The 18,093-nt window shown below is 41.8% G+C and overlaps 1 protein-coding gene across 1 annotated transcript in view; it reads left to right on the top strand.

The window, feature by feature from the left end:
* Positions 1-18,093, top strand: part of COL25A1 (collagen type XXV alpha 1 chain) — a 658,924-nt gene that overhangs the window by 604,461 nt on the left and 36,370 nt on the right. Inside the window, exons 30-32 of the mRNA XM_089668497.1 lie at positions 6,910-6,963; positions 12,643-12,696; positions 14,870-14,896. Of these exons, the coding sequence (XP_089524623.1) occupies positions 6,910-6,963; positions 12,643-12,696; positions 14,870-14,896 (135 nt within the window). The remainder of the gene's footprint in view (positions 1-6,909; positions 6,964-12,642; positions 12,697-14,869; positions 14,897-18,093) is intronic.

The following is an 18,093-nucleotide window of genomic DNA, read 5'->3' as shown; positions in this document are numbered from 1 at the left end:
ACTTGTCTCATGGTGGCAGACTCTCTAATGTTTAGATCCCGCTTCTGGAATTCTTCAAAACTCTAGTAGATAAATTGATTATGAGCTTCCATTTATAACTGTTCATAGGAACAATAGTGAGAAGTCTGGACTTTCTATTGCTACCAGTCATATGAGTGCATTTTATAAACTAAGATATCACTATATGACTGCTTCTGTCAAGGTACCATTATGAGGAACACATAGAAGATTCAGACGGTTATCCACATTCAGATTGGATAAAATAGCCACCGCAATAGAACATTTTTAAGCTTTTGTTATTATAAAAAAAATTTAAAAAATTCATAATGTGTAATATGCTTATTGCAAAAAGCTATAAATTTTGCTATTTGTAATGCCTCCACCAGAGGGCAAACCAGAACATAGAAAGCTAATATAGATTTTGTAATTTGATGGATAATACATTTTAAGGGTGCTAGTTTATTAGACTAAAAATATATAATATACACATAAAATAGAGGCACTTAGCCATTCTTAAAGTGAAACTTTAGCCTACAAAAAACTGCAAACAGGCAGGATTTCTAATGCAGAGCAGACATATTACACTCACCGGCCACTTTATGAGGTACACCTTGCTAGTACCGGGTTGGATCCTCTTTTTCCTTCAGGACTGCCTTAATTATTTGTGGCATAGATTCAACAAGGAAATCGAAGCATTCCTCAGAGATTTTGGTCCATATTGAGTTACTATTGCCTTTCTACCATCTCGAACCAGTCTGCCCATTCTCCTCTGACATCAACAAGGCATATTTGTCCACACAACTGTCGCTCATTGGATATCTTCTCTTTTTTGGACCATTCTCTGTAAACCCTAGAGATGGTTGTGCATGAAAATCCCAGCAGATAAGCAGTTTTTGAAATACTCAGACCAGTCCTTGTGGCTCCAACAACCATGCCACGTTCAAAGTCACTTAAATCCCCTTTCTTCCCTATTCTGATGCTCTCTTTGAACTTCAGCAAGTCGTCTGCATTATGTCTAGATGCCTAAATGCATTAAGTTGCTGTTATGTGATTGACTGATTAGCAATTTGTGTTATCAAGCAACTGAACAGGTGTACCTAATAAAGTGGCCGGTGAGTGTCTGTCTCTTCTGCATTGATGTTTCTTACCTGCCTGTCTGCACAGTACACTGAGCTGTGCTCAAGCAGCTCGTTGTATAGTTTTGGCAATGCTGAGATGACTGAACTCCTGCATGTGCCCAGAAGCTGCTAGTGGGGAGCTCCAGGGCACTGCAGCACTGGACAGCAGGTGAGTATAGCACCCCTTTAAAGTGTATCATATCACATACACAAGAAATATGTCATATTTTTTCTAGTTTGCCATTCTGGCACGTATACTTATTAAGTAATCACAACAAAAGCAAAGATGATTTGCAAATTGCGGTTACTGACAAAACCAATCTGATTTCTGCTTACTGGTCTCATATCAAGGTAAGATGAACTCTGGTTGGTTGCCATGGGGCTGTGCACTTTTTTCATTGCATTGTTATATAATAAATAGATGAATATGCCTGTGCTCTATGTTTGATATCACAGTGTTTTAAATGTGAAGACATTTTTTTGCTGTATGTTGGTAACCTGATCTGCAATCTGCAAGGGTACTGGCCATTTCCTGCTGGGTTGTGTAGAGCACCCAAAACCATGAAAGTAATACAGCCATGTCTCAGTGATCAATGTGGTCACCTGTATTGTGTTGTTCTTACCCCATATGTTCATTGCCCACTAATCTCACATTCTTGTCACCTATGTGTTACCCATCGTCTGTACTTCCACCCAATCATACAGGGAGCATCTGGCTTAGACGGAAAGCCAGGACCCAGGGTGAGTGCGTCATATCTTTGTCTCAAACACTGAAATCTAGGATGATCATACACGGTACACAAACTCACTAAACAGAAATAATAAGACTCTTAGAAATAATAAGGCTCTAGATAGATAGCAGGGTATTAGACCACTCATTACTTCTCATTACTTAGTAAGGGCATTGAAGCAAATCTGTCACATAGGAAGTAAAATTAGTGAGCTACCTTTGCCAACTGATCAGCATTGGACAGTCTCTAACTTTTATCACTTTTTATTTAGATCTCGAAATCCATGGTGGAAAACTATGTATAACTGGAACGAAGAGTTTTTTACACTTCAACAAGCTTTTGATTTTATTTTTAATAATGCAGGAAGAGTTAGAAATACTGCCAGATATTGATGTCTGTCCTCCTCCCAAGGACAGGATGTGATGGGGAATCCCTTCAACAGAGACAGAAATAAAACATATTTTTTGTAAAATGTGGAAGGGTTAGAATTCCATACAATGTTTTTATTACTGTCTGTGCCTTCCTGTCCTGATGATAACCACACCACTGAATTCTTGTACAGACATCACAGGAACAGAAAATCAAGGAAAATTTTTCAATTGGGTAACAGGCAGGAATAACAACTTGACAAAAAGTGTAACTTTTTCCTACTGTATACAAAACTAGAAAAAAAGGCCAATTTGATAGATTTTAGACTTTAATCTAGACAATAATAAAATGTGAAGGACTGTTTATATGATACATTATATATTTTAAACTGCAGTGCATTGTGTAAATAAATTAAAGGTTAAGGTGAAGCTAAATGAACTTTACTTACCTCTTCTCTAATGGTCTGATCGTTTGCCTGCGCCAGCATCTTCTCTTTAGGTGCCAGTCTTCGGGCATCTCCACTGGCCAGTGCAGGATAATGCATGTGCAGGAGTAAGTCATCCCAGCACACAGGCCCCCGTGTCAGCAATGTAAGCTGAGCTGCGTTGTGCAGCTCAGTTTACATGTCACAGAAGGCTGTGAAAAGGTGGGTAAGTGTATTTTATCGCAGAAGAGGCATTACATGTCTCCTCTGCAATAACAGCCTGCCTGCTTGCAGTTGTAAAATGCCTTCTTTTTAAAGTGAAAAAGTACAGACATCCCCTAGTAGTATAATACATCCCAAGTACCAACATTATATATATTTTGCAAAAAAAGAATTGTTCAACAAAATGGGCCAAACAATATATTTGTTAATATGTTAAAAGGAAATATATACTACTTATTATATCATACATATGGTGTGTGGCTACAAAGGGCTAAGTCATCCACAACTTTAATAGCCAGCCTGATGCTGGTTGCAGACAAAAGTAACATGCTGTCCTACAAGAGGCTAAAGCTGGGCAGGGATATAAGATGACATGTATATAGTCATGCTTGCTCATATCATCCTGATGTGCATGTTTAAGCAAGCAGACAGCCAGGCAGGAAAAATCATCTTCTTGTACACTAGTGGTCATTAAAAAAAAATAAAAATGTAAAGTGGTTTTGCCCCTGAGAGTGATACATTCCAAAGAATTGAATCAGCTAGTTCAGCATCTGATATCTCTGTGCACCTTAAAGAAAGCCTGCTACATATATATATATATATATATATATATATATATATATATAGTGGCGTCACTAGGCTTAGTGTCACCTGGTCCGATAAAGTATAGTGTCACCCCCCTCCCTATTTTCGGGACGCCAACCCACCAACGTTGCAGCTTGTTGGTGCACATTGTGGCCATTGATAAGGCTTCCAGGCAGTATTAGGGATATAGGATAGCAAGATAGGCAGTTCCTAATGACTCTAGCAGCAGTAATGGATAATGGCCAACAGGCCCTCTCACCAGACTCAGCAAAACTGCAGCAATGACCCCTCTGGCTGGATATTTGCTCACTATGGCTTGCTTGGGGCAACTCTGTTCAATAGTGTAGCACATCTGTACCCTGGCAGTGGCTCAGTCTCTCTCTCTCTCTAGTGCTGCTGGGCATCGTGGCTCACTCTCTTTCTTATGGTGCTGGGCAGCATGGCTCTCACTGTCTCTCACTCTGGCGGTGTTGGGCAGCATGGCTCTCACTGTCTCTCACTCTGGTGGTGTTGGGCAGCATGGCTCTTTCTCTCTCTCTCTGGTGGTGCTGGGCAACGTGGCTCTCTCTCTCTGGTGGAGCGGGCAGAGCATCTCTCTCTCTGGTGGTGCTGAGCAGTGTGTCTCTCTCTCTCTGGTGGTGCTAAACAGCATAGCTCTCTCTCTCTCTGGTGGTGCTGGGCAGCAGTATGGCTCTCGCTCTCTGTTTGTTCTAGGCAGCATGGCTCTCTCTCTAATGGTACTGGGCAGCAGCATGGCTCACTCTCTGGTTGTGCTGGGCAACATGGCCCTCTCTCTCTGGTGTTGCTGGGCAGCAGCGTGGCATTCTCTCTGGTGGTGCTGGGCAGCGTGCCTATATCTCTGGCTTTCTCCAGCACAGACCTCTCTTTCTTTTTCCTCTCTCCTGTAGCACTCACTCCCTCAGTTTTTTCCACGCTCTCTCTCTCCCCCGAGCAGAGTGCATACTGGGTGCTGTAGTCTACTCCCTGTGGACAACAATGAGGGTACTAATCTTTAGGGAATACATTTCCCATGATGCTCCCCTAGTCTCTTCTGATTGGCCCTCCACAGTGGCCAATCGGGAGGGAAACAGAGTGGGCAGCAAGTAGGGCAGTTAACCTAATGAGAGCTGCTCTCTCTACTCCTGCGCTGACAGGAGGAAGGGGGTTGAGTGGGGGAAATACTCTGACAAACTGGTGGACTGAGCAGTGGGGGAAAGAGCCTGCTGTCACCGCTTCACTGGCAGAAGAAGGGGCTGGACAGCAAAACTGCTGTGTGGTCCGCATCCCCATAGCGATGCCATTATATATATATATATAGGCGTACCTCGGTTTACGAACTCCTCGGTTAAGGTAATTTTCGGTTTACAATTGAAAATCCATGGAAAATAACGCCTCAATTTACAAATTTTTTTTTGAAATACGAACGGATTAATTGGTTTTCAATGCATTTACAAATTTTTTTTTAATGATGTCCCTGTACAGTATTTATGTCTTTAAAGTGCACTTTATAAAGAGTTTTGAACAGATAAGACATTTTTTTTTTTCTGACCTCCGGAACAGATTAATTGGTTTTCAGTGCATTTACGAATGTTTTTTTAATCGTGTCCCTGTACAATACTATACCTTTAAGGTGCACTTTATAAAGAGTTTTGAACAGATAAAACTTTTTTTAACTTTTTTCTGACCTCTGGAACGGATTAATTGGTTTTCAATGCATTTACGAAAATGTTTTTAATCATGCCCCTGTACAGTACTATGTCTTTAAAGTGCACTTTATAAAAAGTTTTGAACAGATAAAACTTTTTTTTACTTTTTTCTGACCTCCGGTATGGATTAATTGGTTTTCCATGCATTTACAACATTTTTTTAAATCATGCCCCTGTACAGTATTTATGCCCTTAAAGTGCACTTTATAAAGAGTTTTGAACAGATAAAAGACTTTTTTTAAACTTTTTTTCTGACCTCCAGAACAGATTAATTGGTTTACAATGCATTCCTATGGGAAACCGCGTTTTGGTTTATGAATTTTTCACAATACGAAAAGTCTGGCTGAACTCATTTAATTCGTAAACCGAGGTATGTCTGTATATATTTATTTATTTATACACCTACCATTGCTAACCTCTGTTTGAAAATTGCACTTGCTTGCCTATTTTGATCCATTGGTTTGGAACAAATAAGCATCTGGCCACTTACTTAGCTACTTACAAATAAAAAGATCAGAAGATCAGGAGCTCTGACTTCATTTGTGAACATGCTCTTCATCATTGAACCAAAAAATACTAAAGGCTGAGAAATTCATCCAACTAGCATTTTCAGATAGAGATCCACTAAGGCCAGGCCTCACATTCCCCTTATGAATGGTTTCCATAAATGTGTTCAAAACATTCCTAAATTATTGTGGATACTTTAGAGCCATACTTGAGGTGCATAGAGGTGCAGTAATGCCTTGTAATTTGATCAAATGATATGTTAATTCTTAGTAAATAGTCACAAAGGTCTGCACAACTGCAATATAGTAAACAGATAGCATTCACATTTATGTGTTGGTATACTGCATTTGTAATCTGGAATAATGTTGGTATTATTATACTGGATGGTACACACTTGGCATTCCAAAGATTTGCATGTACTGTAGACAGTAAAGTTAACAGTGATTGCTTTCCATAAATACATGGAGGATTTAAAATTAAGAATCAGACTTTTAATTTTAAGCAAATAATATGGTAGGGTTACACTAAGGCAACAATTGTTATTATAAATATATAGTTATTAGTTATACACAGTTTTAATATATACTATATACAGTAGTTATTTAGTTATACACAGTTTTAAAGAGGGGATACAAAACGTCTACCATTTTTTTGGGCAACCCTTTATTAGCTAGTGGTATTTAAGGAAAGTCTTTGAATGTAGGCATCGATACATTTTAATAGAACATTTACATTTTTGTTGTGTATTACGTTACCGTACTCATTGTTCTTTCAATGATCTTCTTGGAATGGCCTCAGTTTCTGTTCTCTTTATGATTCAACTTTTCAAGCATGAGTTCTCTTGTGCTGGCATGTGTCTATCTTTTCACTGCCTGGAGGCTCCAGGTCTCAGTCAGTCTCCACCATTAAGGAAGCTCATTCTTTTTTTCTGAATAGAATGCAGTTCTGTTAGTAAATACAGAAGATCTCAAAAAGAAGAGAATCTAGTATGACTGAATATTAATTTCTGGTCTATAAACATGGTTCATGTCTGTGCCTTGTTATGTTTTATGTATCCTGGATTGTGATGTTAACCTACTGTTTGTCATACAGTGTGTCACCTCTGCATGATTTCTTCTAACCAGGTTTCCACTCATTCATTCTTTCTATTTCCTATACCGCTGCCAGAAAGGAAGAGAAAGGACCTACCATCAAAACTGCTCTAGAGAACAGTTATACTCAATCTTATTTTATTTTTCTTTTCTCAGGGCACGGATGGTCCAGTCGGTCCTCATGGTCCAGCAGGTCCAAAAGGAGACCGGGTATGTTGAAAATGTTAAGTTATGTTAGGTGCGGCCAAAGGCATGACATTTACTCAACATCATGTCTCACTGTCTAACCACATTGATATATGTGAAAATCAGCTTAGGTTTCAGAACAGGAAAAAATAGTTAAAGATGGCAATTCCTGAATGGCATGGACCTGTGAGGGTTGTGCACATAGTCCTGTGGGAATGTGCATCTTTTCATTTTTTCTAAATAAACATGTAAAAGAGATTAGCTTGATCATCAATATGTGTTACTTTCTTTCTATTCATAACCTATAATTATACATGTACGTGTGAGCAGTGATATTTGTTATTACATAAGCATGTGCTTCCTACTATGCAGTGCTACACAACTGTTGCATTTTACTGCACCTATGCCCAATGCACATCTATGGGGTTGAGTTACTAAAGGCAAATAGGCTGGTCTCTTTGCAAGGGTAGATGCACTTTACAAAGAAATTTTCCCCAGGGCTTATTGAATGATGTGAAGTCATCCACACATCCATTCTGTTCATTAGTGCTCACAAAGGCATTATAGCACCCATATATAACAGAAATGACAGCTTCTGGTCAAGTTCAACTTCTCTTGCAAAGTGAACAACCAATTTGCCTTTAGTAAATCAACTCCTATGGGTTAGCCCATTCACTGAAAAAATGCACTCCCAGAGTAGCTGATATCAGCAGTTGTTAAGAGAGGAAGAGGATGTAATTGCACCAAGCTACTAAGAGCACCTTCTGGTGGCTAATCTTCAAAAATCTTTATTTATTACAATAATATAAACCGTGCACAAATGTGAAAGTCACTTTTTGGTCGTAAAATATTACTATGGTCTATGGCAGGGGTGGGCAAACTTTTTGACTTGAGGGCCGCAATGGGTTCATATAGTGGACCCGGGGGCCGGACCAAGAGTAGATGAATGATGTGTATGTGTCATCCATAGTAAGTATAGTAATATTCCCCCATAGTAAGCATAGTAATTAATCCCCCATATAGTAATTCATCCCCCATATAGTAATTCATCCCCCATAATAATTCATCCCCCATAGTAATTCATCCCCCATAGTAATTAATCCCCCATATAGTAATTAATCCCCCATAGTAATTCATCCCCCATAGTAATTAATCCCCCATATAGTAATTCATCCCCCATAGTAATTCATCCCCCATAGTAATTCATCCCCCATATAGTAATTCATCCCCCCTATAGTAATTCATCCCCCCATAGTAATTCATTCCCCATATTAATTCATCCCCCATATTAAGTCCCCAAGTCCCCCCTGTGTCAATTTACTTACCTTTGCTCCGCGCGTTCCTCTCGCCATGTTCCCACGCCGTTCCGGTCTTCGGGGCGGACTGTGAGAGGAGCCTAGCTCCCCTCACGTTCGTCACGCTGCCCCGCCTACACACATCCTGACAGCCATCCTGACAGTATCACGCTCCGCGGGCCGGATTAAAAGGTCCGCCGGGCCGTATACAGCCCGTGGGCCGTAGTTTGCCCATTGCTGGTCTATGGTATGACTAAGGAAAACAGTGCAATAAAAACTCACAATATGTTCTTAGTGATCATACACCCTATTTTACTTTAAAGGAAAAAACTGTAAATAAAAGGAACACACCTTTTAGAGTTGACAGATTTTTCAAGAGTTGCTTTAGGGCAGTGTTTCTCAACTCCAGTCCTCATGGACCCCCAACAGGTCATGTTTTCAGGATTTCCCTCAGATGAAACAGCTGTGGTAATTACTAAGGCAATGAAACTGATCAAATCACCTGTGCAAAATAATGGAAATCCTAAAAACATGACCTGTTGGGGGTCCATGAGGACTGGAATTGAGAAACACTGCTTTAGGGTAAGAAAGTAAAATAATATATTTTTTTTAATAACAGAAAATCCAGTCACACAGCACAAAACACAGCTAGAACATTCAGTAACTACTTTTATTGGCACATTATCTACAGGTGAAACTCTAAAAATTAGAATATCGTGCAAAAGTTCATTTATTTCAGTAATGCAACTTAAAAGGTGAAACTAATATATGAGATAGACTCATTACATACAAAGCAAGATAGTTCAAGCCGTGATTTGTCATAATTGTGATGATTATGGCTTACAGCTCATGAAAACCCCAAATCCACAATCTCAGAAAATTAGAATATTGTGAAAAGGTGCAATATTCTAGGCTCAAAGTGTCCCACTCTAATCAGCTAATTAAGCCATAACACCTGCAAAGGGTTCCTGAGCCATTAAATCAGTGGTTCTCAACCTTCCTAATGCCGCGACCCTTTAATACAGTTCCTCATGTTGTGGTGACCCCGAACCATAAAATTATTTTCGTTGCTACTTCATAACTGTAATTTTGCAGTGGGAGGAATAGTGCCCCGTCCTTGGTGTCAGTGGGGGGAGGAATAGTGCCCCATCGTTGGTGTCAGTGGGGGGAGGAATAGTGCCCCATCGTTGGTGTCAGTGGGGGGAGGAATAGTGCCCCATCGTTGGTGTCAGTGAGGGGAGGAATAGTGCCCCATCCTTGCTGTCAGTGGGGAGAGGAATAGTGCCCCATCGTTGGTGTCAGTGGGGGGAGGAATAGTGCCCCATCGTTGGTGTCAGTGGGGGGAGGAATAGTGCCCCATCGTTGGTGTCAGTGGGGGGAGGAATAGTGCCCCATCAATGGTGTCAGTGGGGGGAGGAATAGTGCCCCATCGTTGGTGTCAGTGGGGGGAGGAATAGTGCCCCATCGTTGGTGTCAGTGGGGGGAGGAATAGTGCCCCATCGTTGGTGTCAGTGGGGGGAGGAATAGTGCCCCATCATTGGTATTAGTGACACCAATGATGGGGCACTATTCCTCCCACTGACACCAATGATACTTACCTTGCTGACCCCTGCTCCAGCCTGGGCTCGCTCGTTCCCTCTCCCATGGTACAGACACTTACCGGTCAGCTGTCTTCCTTCTCTGGCCGCTCTCCTCCTCTTCACTCGCTCGATCTTCGCAGTGCCGCTCGGCTCCTCCTACAGTTCCGGCGGCCAATCACCGGTGAGGATTGATCCCGGGGGTGTGTCCAGATGACAGGGGCGGCATGTCATCCCGCCCACACCTGGAGACGGATAGAGGAGCGGTGTCTTGGTTCCTAAGACCATCGGAAATATGTGTTTTCCGATGGTCTTAGGCGACCCCTGTGAAAGGGTCGTTCGACCCCCAAAGGGGTCGCGACCCACAGGTTCAGAACCGCTGCGTTAAATGGTCTCTCAGGCTGGTTCAGTAGGAATCACAATCAAAGGAAAGACTGCTGACCTGGCAGTTGTGCAGAAAACCATCATTGACACCCTCTGTCAAGGATTCAGGTATGACCAGAGATGTGTGGACTGACACAGGGAACAGCAGGCTTCAGGAATGATGTAATAAGAATATAATTTATTAAGAGCTGCACAAATATACAAAAACCAAACCTTCAACTAATATCAATATGTTCAGGAACACAGGCGTAGTCAGGGCTGGAGAGGTGGAGTGGTCAGGCAGGCCGGGTCAGGAACAATCGGGCAGATATGGCACAGAGGGGCAGGCAAACGGACAGTCAAAAAGGAGAGCTGGGTCGGTGTAGGCAGAGTTCAGTTGTGGTCAGAAACAAGCAGAAGAGTCAAGCAGGTAAAAGACAGGATACAGGTTCAGAATAACAAGGACTCATGGGAAAACACCAAGGCACTGATTGCAGGCCTGGTACTGCTTAAATACACCTCCTGCAATCAGCCTCAGGTGATGGCATGATTGCAGGCGTGAGATCTTGGCTGCTGAAAAGCACCTGCTGGTGAGAACTGATACTGCAGCCCACACAGCAGGTGAGCCCCAGCACCACCAGCGGTGAGTCCTTTCCTGACACCCTCCATAAGGAGGGAAAGCCTCAAAAGGTAATTGCAAAAGAAGTTGGATGTTCCCAAAATGCTGTATCAAAGCACATTAATAAAAAGTTATGTGGAAGGGAAAAGTGTGGAAGAAAAAGGTGCACAAAAAGCAGGGATGATCGCAGCCTGGAGAGGATTGTCAGGAAAAGGCCATTCAAATGTCGGGGACTTTCACAATGAGTGGACTGAGGCTGGAGTCAGTGCATCAAGAGCCACCACATACAGATGGATCCTGGACATGGGCTTTGAATTCCTCTTGTCAAGCCTCTCCTGAACAACAAACAACGTCAGAAGCATCTTACCTGGGTTAAAGAAAAACAGACCTGGTCTGTTGCTCAGTGGTTCAAAGTTCTCTTTTCTGATGAGAGCAACTTTTGCATCTCATTTGGAAACCAAGGACCCAGAGTATGGAGGAAGAATGGAGAGGCACACACTATAAGATACTTGAAGTCCAGTGTGAAGTTTCCACAGTCTGTGTTGATTTGGGGAGCCATGTCATCTGCTGGTGTTGGTCCACTGTGCTTCATTAAGTCCAGGGTCAACGCAGCCGTCTACCAGGAGATGTTGGAGTACCTCATGCTTCCATCCACAGACAAGCTTTATGGGGATGCTGGCTTCATTTTCCAGCAGGACTTGGCACCTGCCCACACTGCCAAAAGCACCAAAACCTGGTTCAATGACCGTGGGATTACTGTGCTTGATTGGCCAGCAAATTCGCCTGACCTGAACCCCATAGAGAATCTATGGGGCATTGCCAAGAGAAAGATGAGAGACGTGAGACCGAACAATGCAGAAGAGCTGAAGGCCGCTATTGAAGCATCCTGGTCTTCCATAACACCTCAGCAGTGCCACAGGCTGATAGCTTCCATGCCACGCCGCATTGAGGCAGTAATTGCTGCAAAAGGGGCCCAAACCAAGTATTGAATACATATGCATGGTTATAATTTTCAGAGATCCAATATTGTTCTATGTACAATCCTTGTTTTATTGATTGCATGTAATATTGTCACAATTATGACAAATCATGGCTTGAACTATCTTGCTTTGCATGTAATGAGTCTATCTCAAATATTAGTTTCACCTTTTAAGTTGCATTACTGAAATAAATGAACTTTTGCACGATATTCTAATTTTTCGAGTTTCATCTGTATAAATAGAACACAGTTTTGGAATCCACCCACCTCTGCTATGCAATAAAAACTCAAAGTATGTTCTTAGTGATAATACACCCTATGTTATTTTAAAGGAAAACACTGTAAATAAAAGGAACACACCTTTTAAAGTTGACAGATTTTTCAAGAGTTGCTTTAGGGTAAGAAATTAAAATAATATATTGTTTTTAAAATACAGGAAATCCAGTCACACAGCACCAAACTCAGCTAGAACATTCAGTAACTACTTTTATTGGCACGCTATCTATAAATAGAACACAGTTTTGGAATCCACCCACCTCTGCAATGCTAGGTAGCTAAAAAGCAGTACAATAGAGATGTTACAAGATCTCGTCACCCTGTTTTCTCCCTGTCACTACCTCACCCTCTGTCTTCCCTCTGGATGATTTGTATACAAAACTGAACTTCTGTTATAAGTGTCCATAAGTGCCCTTCTCATCATAGATGGGTATTCCCACTGAAAGCCTTAATTTTATCATTTAGCTGACATATAGTAGTAACATGGTAGAGAAACAGATTTCAGATAATTATACTAGCTGGATTGAAAATGAATTCATTAAACAATTTAAAGGTTATACGTAAGTGTTTGCATACATATGTTTTCCTTTACAGGGTGAAAAAGGAGTTGTTGGTGATCCAGGACCTAGAGGACCATATGGTTTACCTGTAAGTCATAAATTGGTTGGTTAAGCATCTTTAGCCTTGATGCACCCATTCTAAGCTATATTTGGACACCAATTTGTACTGAACCTAAGGGCAAATTAAACACAAGCTGCTAACCCAAGGGCTTGCTTTACTATTCTCTAAAACATATAAAAATGAACGCAGCTTCAATTGTTCAGGTTGAATCCACTTTTCTAAGGGTCCTTTCACACGGGGGGAGGGACTTTGGCTATGATCCATTTGCTCAGAAGGGGATCTGTCCGCTAATCAGTCGGATGACAGACCTATGTCTGTTCCGCTTATGCAGAGCAGACACAGCCTGCTTTCGTCTATGAGCGGTCAGATATAAACAGGCCGCCTGTCCGTTTACACACGACTGCCATTCAATTCGACCCACTGGATGGAAGGGAAGGCCCCTTTAACTTGAATGCTCCGATCAGGTCCACCTTTCCATTTTTTCAGGAGTACAATTGGTACGTCCATTTTTCCTCTGTGGAGCGGTGGGTGTAAATGAACATGTGTCCATGTACACCTGCCTACATTCAATCTGATACACTAAAAACAGAGGGATGGGGATCAAATCAAATGGTATTGTGGTGTAAATGGACAGGCACTCCATTTACATCAACTGCCCATAAAGGAGTGCAGGCTGTGTTCCTGTCCGCTGTGCATGAGTGGAGCAGGCACAGACCTGTCATCTGCCTGCTCAGTAGGGATCAATGGACAGATTCCCTACTGAGCAAGCAGATCACAGGCACAGTTTGCCCAGTGTAAAAGGACCAGAAGAGATCCACATCCATCTGTTTTCAGCAGATCAGTTTGAATGTAGGCACCGCTCCATAGAGGAGAATGGAGGTTCCAATCAGGTCTGCCTGAAAAATGAACAGGCGGGGGCTTTAAAGGCCTGTCTTCTGGGATAATATTGCAAGACTGTCCTGATTACAGCTCAAAAGCAATACTAAGACTGGATTCACTTCTGCACCCAGCATCATGTGTTTAAGAAGCAATTTTGTGTTATCACTCACTGTCACTAAGTCCATCTGCAAGTCATTGAAGCTGAAGAGCTTTTCATCCTGTGGGGAAAGATCAGTTGTCAACTTTTTGTTTTTTTTAATTCTTTTGATTAAGGTTTTAGTATTGCAATTTACAAAAAAAAATAAAAATAAAACCGAAACAGTCAGAGACAACATACACATGCATGTGTCATTCACTATAAGCACACTCACTGCACAAGACGCTATACAATATGTAAGGTGGTGTAATGGAAAAGCCTGGTGGCTAAATTTCAGGAAATATTATGAGGCAATTCTCTATAGTCATATTAGACATAGGTATCTTAAGTCAAGAAGGTAAGTATAGATCCTGTGCTATTAAAGGTGGAGTTTATCACCAGTTGTGGCAGCCAAGGGAGCACCCTACATCAAATGTATCTTATTCTATATTCTCAGTTAAGAAAGGGGGCTAATGCGGCCATTTGCACCAGATAGCCTTAATTCATCATATATCTGGGGGCTCCATCCACAGAGGGCCATATGTTATGAAATGTAGTTGTGCATCTTTTGTTGTTTTAGGTTGCTAGAGACAAAACAGAATTAATTGGGGGGTTTACAATATTCCAGGGTTGAAGTGTTTCGGGACCTTCACAGTAATACAATGGCTAAATCAGGTCAATTTTAGAAATGCAGATACTAAACCCTAAGTCCCTTTTGTATATTTCACTATATATACAAGTATGATATCTGGGAGGCAAGCAGAGATTTGTAGCCAGTGGTATATAACAGTACCAGTCCCATGTATCAAGTAGTCAAACATTCTGAGAAGGATGGCTGTGGTACCAGCCATGAGATTCCTGGACTTCAGAAGTGACTGATCTGTAAAATTATTTTAAATTATTATATAGCCAAATAGTGTCAATAAGGCAGCCACTTACGTATATGTTTACCTCCTCTATGTGATAATGTTTCTGGTCTTTGGTGCTGGTCTTTATTTGTAAAAACGAGTAGACTAAGGAGCAATTCCACTCCCTTCCAGTCCTCCCCTGTTTGATATTGTGTAAATCAACAATTCTGAGATTAATTTATAAGAACTAAATATTCAATAAAAAAATATATATTGTTAATGAAAACAGAGGTGCTGCAGATAAAGTCATGAGTACTGTGTGTGATTCTTTTCACAGGGTAAAGACGGGGAACCTGGTCTAGATGTAAGTTATTAAAAATACAGGAGTGTAAATGAGGCATGAATATTTGCATGTTTTATGTGCATACAATGAGACATTTCATTTACATGTTTATACTGTATTGTCATATTTTATTTTGCCATTTCAGTGTTTTTTTTACAAACAGCTAAAACTAATCCTAGATAGTACATATATAATATGCATTATTGATGAAGTTCCCTTAATCTAATTAAAGGCTTCAGCTGAACATTATTAGAGTAAGCTTACTATGTTCTCCTACAGCCAAGCTTGGAGTAGTTGATAGGGCTTAACCTTATCTTATGCTAAACCTCCATGTCATGACAGGTTGTGCACTGATTTTTAATATGCTTTTGTTTGGAAAGCTTGCATACTTTACTTGCTGGTAAAGACATAAATTACAATATCAACATCACAGAACACATTTTCAGCCAGTAGCATTTTTCAAAAAAGTTCATGTAGAGCTGGACTACTTACATAGTCACAACCTTCTTGGCCCTGCAAGCCCAACTCTTTCCCACATCCTACCATTTTGAGTTTGGCAGCAGCAATCATTATCAAGGCATAAAGACAGGTGTCAGTAAATTAAAAACCCTGTGCTGGGGCACCCTCTATTTCCTAGACTATTACTGTATTTACCATTGCACTCCTCTACTTAAATCTAAACTGCCCCTGCAAATTGTAAATGGCAATTGTCAACAACGCCTAGCACTGTCAACAGGTGCATACTATATAGTACCCCCAACCCCATGTGACAGCACTGGGCCTGATGATTGGCTGCACAACAGGGAAACAGGTGATGTTTCACACACCATTGATGGTAAAGTATAGATAACAGAGGGTGCATAGCACAGGGTGGGATGCACATTTGGGCTTTTTTATTCCTGAAAGGGTTGTTTTAATGTGAAATGCAGACAAGACTGTCTTATTCTTTCCTATCTGGAAGATTGCGCATCACTTCATGTGTAGACACAGGGACAACACATTAGGGAAATCTCTGCAAAGGGGAAGAAAACGGCAATAAAAGTACTTGTTATATTTGTGAAACCTTAGAACGTCTGTCAGGTTTGGTTACCACACAGAAAGTGGTGGTAAATCTCATCAGGCTACTATGGAAATATACCCCTGGGACTTTGAAAGGCAAAAAAAGTGTATACACAGGTATAAAACAATAAATGTTTATTGCAACAAATTATTTTTTGACAAAAAGAATTGAAAGACTCAGTGAGGTTGAGCTGCAGTACAACAATGCATGACCTAAAAGTAGAAAACATACACAGTGTGCAAATGATCTGACAGTCTGTAATACATCAACTGACAAGCGGGCTACCAGCAAAAAGGAACTTGAACAATGAGAGTATCCAGACAAACCATCGCTTTTCGGAACTCATGTTTCCTTCTTCAGGGAATAAATATGTCAGGTCTAAAACATAACAAAGCATCAAGTAAATACATATAACATAATTCAGAATATACAAAAAAGGCTGTTACTCATACACTTACAAATTGCACCACATCACATAGTAGTTACAAGATGATCATGAAAGATTGATGAAAATGCTTCCCGAGTGACAAGCCTGAGAGAGGCCACCCAAATATGCAGAGAAAAAAGGGGGGAATATTGTATGCAAAATGCTAGAAGATGCTCACCAATAATAATGTAATATCATATGGAGCTGCATCACAATAATCCAAGAAGTGGTCAAAGACTGCATAGTAGCTGGTATAAAGAGTAGCAATCTGGTGATTGAAAACCAGTGCTAATGTTTGATGCCAAACCTGTTTATAATTTAAGCATTCCCTGCTGTACAAAGGTGGCCACATGGCCATCAATGGTGGTCCCCTGGCCTGATGTGCATGTGCCCCTCACATCAGCACAGTGACATCACATGCAAGAGCGCAATGACATCATACTCACGGCACACTGCCCCGCACACACAGGGTCACTGGTGTGCCAAGCTGGCTACAGTCCCCACAAGGGAATAGGGTGGCAAGCCAACCCATCCACCCACCCAGAGGCCTGGGGTGGAATGCACCACACTGGCCTCTAGTGGAGAGAAGGTTAAACTCAGGCCACCCAAACCGCAGTCATAATACGAAAGGCCCTCCCAGTGGTGAGCTGTGGGGGCTCAGGTGCGTCGTTCGGGGGAAGCAACAACCCAGGCAATCCCCATCGATTCAAACTCTTGCACATGACATCACTTCACTGACGTGCGGGGCAGTGCCACACGCACATCGGGCCGAAAGACTGCCATGTGGCAGCCTGTGTACAGCGGGTGATGCTTAAAATATAGACAGGCTGACACCTATTTGGTGCGAAACATTGGCGAATAGCAATTGGTTTCCAATCACCAGCTTGCTACTATATATACCAGCTGCTCTGCAGTCTTTGACCACTTTTTGTATGATTGTGATGTGGCTCCATATGATATTATTATTATTGGTGACATTATTGATGAGCATCTTCTATCATTTCACATACAATATTTCCCCCTTTTCTCTCAGTATATTTGGGTGGCTTTTTATATACATGTTTATACGCTGCTTCTGCTACTTGTGCCCATTTCTAATACACTGGTTTGTTGACTATTATATGTATGCATAGAGCCCCCATACCATTAAGAATTATACCATCATACCATTTATCTGTGGAAAGCAGCAACCGTTGGACTTTTTTCACTGTATGTGGTTTTTATTGCATTCTATAGATCCCTTTATTGGCTGCTGTAGTGCAGTTGTTAGGGATCCGGGTATGACCAGAAATGTGTGGGAACACAGGTGTAGTCAGGGCTGGAGAGGTGGAAAGGTCAGGCAGGCTGTTTGGTACTGTTAAGCACCGCCTGGCTGCTTCTCTAGCAGCCCACAGCATGGGGTTCCTCAGGGCGCGGGGTCTAAGTCCCAATCTGCTTATTCACCAGGGCCCCTGATGGTGGGGATGGACTTGGAGCAGACTGAGACCAGGTCGGGACCCCTGAGTACGTCTGGCAATGGTAGGGAGCGTCGTCAGAGGTGTGCTTGGAAAGGAGACTGACGTGAAGAGGCTGGCAGACCTGGTAACAGGGACAGATCCATGCGGGATGGATGGATCGCCTGGGTAGCGTAAGGCGTAGTCAGGCAGGCCAGGTCAGCAACGTGCGGGCAGCAAGGTACCGGAGGAGCAGGCAGAGAATAGTCAGGGTCACAAGCCGGGTTCAGTAACTCAC

The sequence above is a fragment of the Staurois parvus genome, unplaced genomic scaffold (assembly GCF_062004578.1).
Source record: "Staurois parvus isolate SC_StPar_1 unplaced genomic scaffold, SC_StPar_1.0 ptg000058l, whole genome shotgun sequence".
Classification (NCBI taxonomy): domain Eukaryota; kingdom Metazoa; phylum Chordata; class Amphibia; order Anura; family Ranidae; genus Staurois; species Staurois parvus.
This window is presented reverse-complemented; position numbering and strand designations above follow the sequence as displayed.